Below are 12,072 nucleotides of genomic sequence, written 5' to 3' on the forward strand. Positions count from 1 at the left end.
CTAATGAAAGTTATACTGACCGTCCTGAAACAAAAGAAAGACAGGAATTACGGTAGTGTCAGACAAGGGGTTCCCTAAATCTTAAAAAACAAGTTAGCAAGCAGGATCGCTCAGATACTCTTCAATCCTACCCTACAATCCAATTAATTGCATTGTCGGCATAAGGTGCCAAAGTGTAATCCCTTGCGAGGGTCAATAAATGCAATCGAGGTGATTCCGTATATAAGCACCACTAATGATCTTCCTCAGATATCCTCCCCACTACCGGGCCATTTGAACAATAATACACTGTAAATCGGAGGAGCTTTTTTGAGTGGTGACGTTGCTGGACCCTTATAACTAGCAGTGGTGAGTGAGTAGTCTCAAAGCGTAGTCGTAACAAGAGTACCGAGAGTTTTCTCAGGATAGGCCGTGAAGCCCTCGAGTTCGGTGTTGTTGTTGCTGATAGAGACCTTCGGTAGCCTCAAACAGTTTGCAGCGTCATCTTCACAGTTTAGGTGATGGTAAATGCCGAACACGGACGCCTAGCAATAGACAGCCTCGGCTGTACGAACGGGTTTAAACCGACGTTGGAGTCACTCACTGACAGTTTATAGAGGAAATACAACAGTGCTCCAGGAGTTGCTCTCACCGGTACCATTGGGTTCGAAATGGCACACCCTAAATCCCACAAAGGTCAGGATGCAGAATCGATCTGGAACATAATCAGCCGCGGTATCCAATTTTCCTCCGACTTTTCCGTGTACAAGAACCTGAAGTACTAAACTGACCTCACCAGAGAGGTTGCTGTCCCGAAGAGGATGTACCAGCATTCTCCATCATCCACGATTAGGTAGATCAATGCGTACGTGCAAACCAGGTAAATTACCCACGAGAAGTCGAGCCTAGCCTGGGGAACGCAGCTAAGTTCGTTTCATCTAGTGGAGGATTTTCCGGTTGTGCAGTTCAGTGTTCACAGTTTTAGCTTGTGTACAGTACCGTCAACCATCACTTTGCATACACCACATGGAAAACAAACAGGATTCTTGAAAAACATCAAAATATGCTTATACACATTGTTTCACATTAATATTCCCAAAAGTACCCACCCGGGACTGCATATTCCCCCCGAAGAGCGAAACGCAGTGTGCGACCACTCCGAAGACAGGGCACACTTCTAGGATCCTTTAGTGCTGCTGGTATCCAGAAAAAGCATAAGTACATACCGCCTCCTCTCACACATACTTTTTCTCACCCTCCGGGAGGATACTTAACTGGATATCAGTTGATATTCGCCTCTGTGCGGTTCAACTTCTGTGAAATGGTTTCACATGCAGGAAATTGATCGATGTCTGCCGTGTCTGCTTACGCCTTAACCGACTATGGCTCTGACACCATCGAAGACAAGTTTTATGACGTCCTTGGTGCATTGTTGCGGCGAGCTAAAAGCTCAGATATAGCTGTGGTTGCCGAAGATCTGAATGCAAAAGTGGGCATGGGTAGGCTTAGCTGCTTTGAGACTCAATTAGGTAGCCGACACGGATTGGATTCGGTACGTACGGACAATGACGAACGATTTCTTCAGCTTTGTGCTGACCGCAGGCTGTTTTTTTAAGTAGCCGAATTCGTCTGACTACATGGTGTCTTCCAACGGCGTGCCCAAATTGGACACACAGCCATCAGCTACCGAGGGTGCGGATCAGTGACTGACCTCCACTTTCTTTGAAACACATTTGTGGATTTCGACCACGCGGTCGTCCGGAGTCGCTTCTCCCTGTTTTCCAGTGCCGCGTATGGTGCGGACAAATCGCTGAGACTGACAGATTCGGATGTTGGACGAACTTACCAGAATCGTCTTCTGAAGTCTTCCAACTGCTCCATCAGATGTGAATTCATATTGGGACGAGACCGCCATCTCTTCCCATAATTTTAGTATTCCTAGATTTTTACGGCGCATTCGACTCTGTTGACTGGTCTGTTCTCCTGTACAAGCTTGCCCGTCAAATACCCCGGAAGTTTATGAACATAGTATGTTCTTTGTATTCTCAGACTTCCGGACGTGTGAGTATACGGAAAGCCCTCCAAGAAGTTCCGTACAGAAAGTGTACTCCAAGAATATCCACTCTTCATTTCTCTTTAGTTTCGTTATCGACGAGATAACGAGACAAACGCTAGAAGCTCTTCAAAACTCTGGTGTTCACGTAACTGTTGACGAAAACCTTGTTGATCTGGAAAATGCAGACGATATTGTTCTCGTCTTCGAAAGGAAGAAGAGGCACAAGTATTTTTGGATGAACTAAACAGGCACATGCGCTCCGAACCCGTGATGTGTAAAGTCAGCTCCTTTGGCACGTAAGTGCTGAATAAACCACTTACCATCCAAGGAGAGGCACTCGAAGTTATGGAGCGTTCTACCTTTCTTGGAAATTGTATCAGCTCCAATTGTATGGTAACAGATGAGATCAGGTCCGATCGTGTTTGCTAATTGGAGACACCTAATACGGCAAATCGGTGTATCCCTGAATCTCAAGCAACGTGTGTATCAGACTACAGTACAAGTTTTTTGTTGTTGTGTGGCTGTGAGACTTGGCCTATTTGAGCAGCGGAAATAGGACGCTTTCAAGTCTTCGACAATCGTTGTCTCAGAACCATAGCTTTTGTGGGTTGGTGTCAGCGAATCCATAACAAGGCACTTAAGAAGCTAGTTTTCAGTTATGCAAAGGGGACTTCCATTTAGGAACGTCCATTATCAGAAGCAGCGCACGCGAAACCATCTTTTGCTGAAGGGTACTGCTTGACCTGCCCAATTCAGAGTGGCTGAAGCAGAGGAATGAAAGGAAGAAAGCGTTCAGCTGTAGCACCCTTCCGGTGCCTAGCTGTTATGCCACGAGGGCTGGGATACTGTCAGGTTGCCCAAGCCTAGACAGGGGAAGTCGAGAGGCGGAGGTCGGGTTCGTACCACGGACCTTCCGGTCAGTAACTTCGCGCTCTAACCACTCGGGCCATCCCGCCCCAAGCAGAGAAATGGCCAACCATTGACTTGGCAGAGTGGTGTAAAAGAGAATAGAAAACGTTCGGGTGATGTTGGTGCGACTCGCCTTCCAGGATGAGGACCATGTGGCCGCCACTGCGCCTGGTTGAAGACGCTGCTGGTCGATGGCATTCTTGTCGTCATTTCCTATCCAGATTACCCGAATAAGTGTCTGGAGGTGTAATAACCTAGGAGTGATTGTGGTAGGCTACCAGTAATCCTTTCACCGCCTACTCTTATTCTTTTGTTCACAGTAAGGCTTCGTTGTACGGCAGCGAAGTGTAAAAAAAATTGAACTGATTTCATGATCATGATGATGATGACGATGACAGTTACATACTTCGAAAGGTTCGCAATACTGAATGACGTATTTCTGCTTTGCGATAATGCTCGTATCCATTTTAATCATTTCAAGGCTTTCACACTAGCGCTAACCGCGCGGTGCATGGCTGTATACACTAAAACTCCTACCTACAAGTGTTTTGAGAAAGGAACAAGCTAGCGGGCAAAAGGCGGTCGTAGCCAATCTAGATTTGTTTACGCGTGTTCTCTGTCTGTATGGCACGGCTACTGAAATTTTTACCCTCTGTAAGAACCACCCTCCAGATGTGACCAGTCGCAGTTGGTAACCTGTGACATCTCCGAATGGTTAGCTTCCTCCCATAGGAAACCAAGTATTGAAGGATTCGTTGTACGGCAGCAAAGTATCAGTGTTGATCACTGATGTTATGTTATCCGTGATGATGACTACTGCTTCCAGGTGTAACGGCTAATGTGGGTCACCTTCTCAGGAGGAAATAATTTGGCAGCCTTCAAAGTTGTATCCTTGAGGGGTGACAGCACCGTTAGCCGAAGCTGCAGTTGCTGAAACGGTCCGGTAATAGGATAACACACCTCGTGAAAGATTACCGTACGGTGGAATGGTGCTGTATTAGGTTTCTAACAATCAGCAGAGCAATGAGAAAACAGTAGTGTGGGAACATTGTTTATTTATAAATCAGATTATTTCAAATAACACATGGCACTGTTTACACGGCGACCACTTCTTCACCACAAAACATATGAACAACCATGTCCGGATAGATCTTCTTGCCATCGCAATCGTAGAGGAGTAACCGTAGGCAAACGTCACAGAGTGGGCATGGTTCTAGTGGGAGTAGCGTACCCACTTTTGAAACAATCCAGCGACAGACTAGCCGCTTGCATACATAGCACCGGATTGACCGGATGTAGCCACGACCAGTTAGCATGGGGAACATTTCGGGTGACTGGCATGCATCGCGGTCAACGAGCCTAAAACATGGGGTAAGCAAACGTTGAACATCAAGAGCGAAAGTAGTGAAATAGACTCATGTGGCATTCGTCACTAGACGAACTAATCAAATTCCGAGGAAACATCCCACGTCCAAAAGCATGGATGGTTCCGGAGAGTAGTTGGTGTGCAAACGTCCCAGGAAATAGTAAACTTTATTCTGTTTTCCTGAAACGTCTATACTCAGAAAGAGCTTGCACTATGTAGCTATATATCTCTGATGTATCGGGGAAATTCTCTTTTCAAGCTGTTTTCTTTTAACTAAACTTAAAAGTGGTCTAGTTATGGATCAGTCACATCAGGATTCGTTTGCGTGACCGACCCTTCGCTAAGGGTGTTCGCACGTTAGAACTAGAATGTGATGTTTTGCTCGAGGCTTGTTTTACCTTGATCCTCGTGAGTGGAGACACCCTCTTGCTAATCAGTGATAAAAATGTACACCGTACAAAATTTCGGACTTGTTCCTGAGGAGTATTCGCAACCCGACAAAGTCAACCGATGCGCAATATTTCCTTGAGGTGGAAAACGACGATCTTTTTCGATAGTGGGAAACATTGCTGCTCTCGAAGCAGTAGCATGTACAGAATTGTGGGAGAGGACACTCGGAAGGAGGTTTGTTCTACCCCTGGAACAGTTTGAATAGAAAAAAGCGTTCAAGCAATATGGAATAATGCTACCGTCTACTAACTCACACGTCCACAATGTGCTGCCCAGGCAGCTGAAATCATGCACCTCCGAAAAAGTGGAGATTAGCGGGCTACACAAGTGGCTGAAATACGTGGAAACAATCTAGGCAACCCAAACATGGAGACTGATGAATGGATCCCACGTGCTTATGTTAGAACAGTACAGCTCCCGATACACTCCTGTGAGATAAACCGATGGATGGAGCTAACACGTTTTTTATTATTCACGAAATTGTTTCACAGGGGAAGAAAGACCCATACTCAGACCCGTTGCATGTATGGTAAACATTGAAGTGGTTAAACATGTGAAAGGACGAGCAAACACGAAAGTATACTCCAGTACGTATTGATAAAGCATAACTTTGCAGAATCATGCAGGTTTGAACAAACTAACGTTAACCACAGTCCTGGGACATTGATGATCATAAGAAAGTGCATAGTGGAAGAGCTCCGGAGGCGAGTTGTTCTCGAAAAAAAAATAAGAAAAATAGTTCTGTGAAGCCGAAGTGAATAAATACAAGATGTGAGCGCCTAAATGAGCATAGGCCCGTCGTTTGACTTTGGAAGGCGGATGGGGCAAACTCGGTGGAGTAACAGAGGCGATAAAATAGCGAAAGTGAGACAACCCAACTGCGAGGGGGGTTGACTAGTTATCGGTAAATGAATGGGGTGCCGGGGATAGTAGTGAAATATGTGCAGAAGGCGAACCGCTCCAAATATAACAGCAGTATTCCATAGTGAGGCACACCTAGGACTTGCACAGAAGTTGAAAGGGGAACCGAGTTTTCTAAAGGGTCGATTGTAAGTAATTTCATACGCATGGTACAAATGAGATTATTTTACTCTGTCGTGGTGGTCGGGCTTCAGGGCTGCAATGGTCCTACAGGTTACGTTAGCTGGAATGCAGTTTTTCAAGTGTGATAACGGAGCAGCGATCAGACGAGGAACAGCGAGACAGCCTGGGGGTAGTCGCGCTACCCCCTGCGGCAGGAGTGTGCTTCGTTTTGGTCCATATTTGTGAGAACAGCGACGCTGCCTTCTAGAGAGGAAAGACGTTAGAAAAGGTAGTCTAGAAACCGCACATGCCGGTCGCACAGTTGATCGTCACCACCAGCGAGATACCCAATACATTCGAGAGAGAAATAAACATTGCGATGAGCTCAATGCAACTTCAAACGCATCTACTGTTTGTACCGACATGAAGTCAGGTATTCATGTCTTACTTTTGCGCCATCGGTTCAAGTCAGAACCTTTCAGTCAAATGGGTTGATTGGCCCCTGGGAGAGTCCCACAAAAAAATCCTTGTTGCTGCCTCACGGTTCGCGACGCTAATGAAAGAGTCCCAGAACAAAATCCTACATCTCATTGCCTTGAGCGTCTGACTCAAAAGAGCTAGAGCCTCTAGGTGTGATAACTCAGCCTAAGCCCTGCCTCGGACTTGACGGCAGATAAGTATCATTTGTCCTGAAGGCGCCTCATGCACCGATCCCTACCCCAACCAATTCTTTCAGCTTCTTGGTCGTTGGTCTGTTCGCCGAAGTTATTAGTTGGATTACAAACTTTTCATCATCAACTGAGGCGGGGTTGTTATTGCGGGATTGACTGCGTGCTCCATTCAACTGTCAACCGCTTAACCCTTGTGTTGTATCCAGACTTCTGCCAAGTAGAATAAATCAAACGAGACCAAACCGAAAGGATCTGCCCCACATTGTTGGTTTCAACAATCGGACTGTGTCGAGTTGGACAAAAGGCATCGCTTGCTCAGACCTCTCTTTCGAAACAGCCACACAACCTTATTCTGGTCATATACCTCGAACCCCTCGAAATGGAACAAGATCCCTCACACTTTGACCTTTGGGTGACTGGTGATTCTGAAGCAACGATTTGTGGTATAAGAGTCGTGTATAGCCCGTGACTGAATGCGGTCTATCCTACTATGCTCCAAGGGATAGCGGTCTTTTCGCTGTTTTGTTGCTTGGTTCAATTAATAACAGTGCACCCAGACGCTGCGTTTACGTGTTAGTATACGCTCTGACAGATAGTAATTCAGAGACAAAGAAGATAACTTCCATCGGGCGTCGTGGCTGCTGCGGTCAGCAAGAAGTGCCACTACCGTGATTCTGTCAGGTGACATGAAGCTCAGGTCGGCCGACTAAGCCCAGAAGAAACCAAACTGCTTCCAGAAGGACGGATGTCAGTCAAATGATCTCCGAAAAGGTACTTGCAGTGTACTTGTAGAAACATTATCTCAAGAGATGGGATGAACCCGAACGGAACGTCGACGCCAGCCCCATCGACAACGGAAATTCAACATGCAGTTACATTCCTTCACTGCAACAAAACACCTGGTTTGCATCATGCATTCCTCAAAGGAGAATATCGACAGAATGGTACGTCCCGACGGTTATTCAAGAAGGGCTTAAGGAAAACTACTGGGATATCTGTCCAGTAGCCACAGCTTCCAAGGTGCTGATTTTGCGGAATATAGATGGCTAGGATGAACTGCTCCGTTGTTTCAATCCACGAAGACAGAAGGACAGCGGTTCAACTATGATGAATTCCAAATAGTTGCTCATGCAAGAACAAAACGGCAGCGGGAGTTTGCCGCGGCGTAGTACCCCACCGATAAATCAGTCAATAAGCACGTTGACGTCGACTCAGTGTACCAGCCGCTACAAACAAAAGAACTGTATGACTACTAAACTCTGAACCATGTGGGAACTCAAACAACAGCGAACGGACCACTCGGATCAAAGAAAACAACTACAATTAACGAATCGAGCGAAGGAAAACTACACCACAAATCGAGAAGGAAACAGACCAATCCCAGTGGAGAATAGAACTTCGGATTGAAGGCGTCCAAAACACCAACCAGGTGAAAGGTAATGAGACCATAGTGCTAATCAGATCCCAAGTTGAACAGCCGCATTACGCGGAAGATTCGTCGAGAGCAATCAGTCACGTCAGTTATTAGGTATTGTTTACAAACTATATAAGCACGGGCAGGACAGGATGCACTCAAACTTGTACTGATGATATCACTTCTATTGGTGATCTCCAGTGGCTAAGAGACCAGAAACCTTACAAGGTACTCTCTGGTATCATCCCACACAGGCTGATCCGCTAGAACTAAGCTGGTTGGGGTCGCACTGATCAGAACTTCACTTTGGGGCAAATGCTGGAACCGTCCACTCTTTTGACGACTAGCAATGCCCGTTTTTTTTCGATCATCATCGTCAAAAACTAAAAAAGTGACGATGATGGGTGTCCCTTCTAAATTCCTGTCTTTAAAAAGTCTATGGCTCGTCCCCTGTATGCGCGTAGTAAACTCTTGAGTTTACCGCATCTAGTGGTATCAGGTAATGATGTCCTCCATCGCCTGTTTTTACTTTCGCAAACATTGTGCCGCTCGGTTACTTGGCTCTAACACTTCCGGGATCGGATTAATTTTGGGACGTTTGCTCACGGACACTGAGTACGCTGATGATATCGTTCTTCTTGGATCAGATCCTACGAAAATGCGAACAATTTTGAATAACGTGGAAAGTTCTGCTGAATGACTCAGTATGGAAAGTGTAAGGTGTAACTTCAAGACCGGGTGGAATCAAACCAAAGCACCATGTTTTCAGGTGAACTGATCGATGTGGTGGATGGATTCGTTTGTCCGGACAGATGCATAAGTCACAGCGGACTGGTGAAATCACTTGTCGAATTGGGAGGCGCTCATCAACCTGACGTGTGGCGTCAACATGAAACCAGGGTAGAGTGTACAGTGCTGCGATTTGTCGTGCTTCATGAATCACTGAATTGGCTATGGCTTGCAGATCCCCGAAGACAGCCCGACCGCCGGTCCCTCCGAAAAACTGCGCGCGTGCAGGTGGAACATCGGATCAATAATGCTGAGCTACATCAGACGGTCTCCAAGATCACTTTCCCTCGACCAACCGATTGGTCACATTCCCTAAGTTACGCTGATAATGCCTCGTAGAGCCTACTTTGCACAGCCGTATATCGAAAGGAAATAACCCAGGGGCATAGAACCCCTTGCCAATCAACTCAATTGCGTTAAAAAAATCCCGTCTTCTTGGATGGTGACAGCAGGACGAGATAAACCAAACCTGGCAGAATGTCCAGGGCTTCAATGGCGTCAGGAATACGAGGATAGGAGGAAGTAGAGAAACTCCAACTGAGTGTTTCTGCAAGATTCCAGATTCCAGCTTCTGGCAGGTGTAGGCGGGTGTACCAGTTATCGGCCTTGTGAATAACAAGCACTGCCCAGTGAATGAAAACAGTACATGGACTCCGAGCATCAACATAGTCCGAAAGAGATTAACAGCACGAAGACACAATATTGAACAATTCTGGAAATGAGGGTCTACTGGGCCTAGAAAAGTGGGGTGTAAATTAGATCACTCGGACGTCGAGGAGATGTAGCTATCCCAGAGATATGAGCTAAAAAATTATTGCATACTGTCCCAATCAGGAGAGAAGTGACAACGAAAAATAGTGAGACGGGAATATGTGAAGGACAGTGGACAGTGTTGTGGACGCTGAAATCGCCGAGGTTACAAAGGTAAGCGGCGGAACCGGATTGTACGATGTGTTCGCAATTGACACTCTATAAAGAGAAAAGCTAACTGGTATCTTTTATATTGTATGGTGGGTCATTCACAAATAAACCACGTGTTAGTTTGAAGAAATCTTACGCCGAAAAAAGTCGAAAATATGGTGAACAGTCGAGAGTAGTGAAAAATATCGACAGGAATGGAGACAACATCCGCGCTTCATAAAATTAAAACAATGACATAAAGGTAGCTAGGTGTGAGACACTTACGGAAAAATTGTAGTTCAGTGGTGAAGAGAAAACATGTAATGCGCCAACCTCACTGCTAAAATTATGGGTATCGCCTAGCAATATTTCTAATTTAAGGGGAGAGTTGTGGACATTCACTTTTCTTTGATGGATGAGAAACCAGTATGCAAACCTAGAGAATTGAAGAAACGAAATGCGCACTACAAGCTGGACGACGATGCCTACCAGGACTGCAGAGTGGGCCACCGACCGTTAAATTGAGTTCATCAATTTCACAACCAACGTTGGCTTGCTTGTAAAATTTTTATCTCGTTATGGTGACTACGGCTGTTGGCATCTGTAACAGGGTGAAGAAAATGACGTCTTTGCACCCGAAATCTCGTTTATGCAGCTCACGCGCAGTGGTTATGCCAGAGATGCAGAGGCTCAGAAACGTTCAGTGAGCAATTCATGTACTTAGAGAGAATTGCTATTGGGGGGTGTAAATTGATGGAGGCTTTCAGTCTTGGCAGTGCTTTAACTTACCTGTTCACATATCACTTAAAGTAGTGGTACTGAGAACGTATACGAGCTGTTTTGGTAAATGCAAACTCCACCACATATATTTACTTGGTACTGTATTGTTATTTGCTTTTCAAGAAGTACAGCGCTGAGCCACTTTTGAATCACTCCCAAAATGCAAGAAGGATTGGTCAATCTAAAGAACAATGGACATTCTAGCAGGTGAAAGGGGCAGGTAGCAGTAGGCAGGCAGGAAGCAGGCTGTGAACTGATACGCCACCTGAAACAAGGCGAACACAGAAGACAGTGACTAAACTTACCTGATATCGGTAAACACGATGACATGTTCGCAGTTGCCCTGATGGACATAGTGGTATGGCTTTCCAATGTGAACGACCAAATCACGGATAAGTACATCGTTCATCGGAGCCGAAGTAAATGGGCCTTTTGAATCGAACTCTGGTTTGGTTTTGATCCATTCAAGAATAGGTCTAAGGTGCATGAGTGCACACATGGGGGGATGCGTACTTACTGACTAAGACTGTGATGTTCCCGACTCCGAAGGTCATCATAAAACGTATTTTCAATAAAGAAGTAGGACGACTTATACAATCGTTCTGCTGGTATGTGGAGGTTTGGATCATCCAGTGCTTCACTGCAATCACCCAACCAGACCTGAGGATGTGATTAGGCGAGGTCGAAATTCTACTTACTTTATCCTGAGGACATTTGACAGCATCTCGTAGCTGGGTCAGCTTATTTGATCCAAGCAGAACAATCTGTTGCGTTGTAATCAAGTAACGAGACTGTTAAGGATAGAGTGACATCAATAGGCAGTAAGATTACCTGTGTCGCTAGGTCCAGTTGTGACAAAGAGATTGGGCGGTGGACATGAACGGTGACAAAGACATCCCTCAGCAACTCAGTTGCCTCGGGAGATTCGTGCACCATATTCTTGTAGGATAAGTCAACATACGGTTTTGTGACCCGCCTTAACTTGGTTTGCAGGGATATAGGAGAGGCAGCTGTTGGTGCGTAGCATTTGAGGACTTCCAGTGTCCTAAGTTTGATCAGATCCACATTTCGTGCGGGTACAGTCTCCAAAATTGCCTCGAGTGTCGTGTTGTCATCTTCAATAAAAAGGGATTCAAGACTACAGTGCTGAAGTATAGGAAGATCAAATTACCTGCAATCTTGTTGTAGTTGCTTGAAGGTAGACGCTTGCGATACCAAGTCAGCTAATGCATTGGAAGCCGAAGATGATGCACAATGTTCATCTAGATGGAAATACTCATCTGGAATGGTGGCTTCATACAACCTCGGTAGATCACCGATGCGCAACGCAGGTGATTCGATGTTGCTGATTTCCATAGAAATGTGAGGGTTCGACTCAAAAACCCAACTGAAAATTACATTCGATAGATTGTAAACACTGACAACGAAGAAGCGGTTGTTGAATAAAACTGCCACCGACTCAAAATGCTATCTGCAAACAATTCAAGCCCTTGAGCACCTAAAAGCGTGCAACGCAACATTGCGTTGCGATGGTGGTGCCCACCATCAAACCAGCGCCGAATCCAAATAGACCACATCGCCGTCAGTTATCGGTGGCGAGGGTCGATCCCTGCCTGCCGCTCCTTCTGGAACACCAGCGTGGACTCCGACCATGCACTTATACGCTGCTGCTTTTCATTGCGCTTTTCAGGTGTACGCAAATCGCGCAGACCTCGCTTAGCCAGTGAGAAGCTAG

General features: G+C 45.9%; 1 protein-coding gene across 1 annotated transcript; it reads right to left on the reverse strand.

Annotated features, from left to right (window-relative positions):
- T265_07586 (hypothetical protein) lies at positions 1 to 11,693 on the reverse strand (the record flags this gene model as incomplete). Its single annotated transcript, XM_009173143.1, has 9 exons — positions 1 to 24; positions 1,930 to 2,029; positions 2,150 to 2,236; positions 4,043 to 4,303; positions 10,643 to 10,813; positions 10,855 to 10,997; positions 11,036 to 11,128; positions 11,169 to 11,475; positions 11,509 to 11,693. The coding sequence occupies 9 exons, from the start codon at positions 11,691 to 11,693 to the stop codon at positions 1 to 3; spliced, it is 1,371 nt and encodes a 456-aa protein (XP_009171407.1).
- Between the last annotated feature and the right edge of the window lie 379 nt (positions 11,694 to 12,072).

The sequence above is a fragment of the Opisthorchis viverrini genome (assembly GCF_000715545.1).
Source record: "Opisthorchis viverrini unplaced genomic scaffold opera_v5_175, whole genome shotgun sequence".
NCBI lineage: Eukaryota > Metazoa > Platyhelminthes > Trematoda > Opisthorchiida > Opisthorchiidae > Opisthorchis > Opisthorchis viverrini.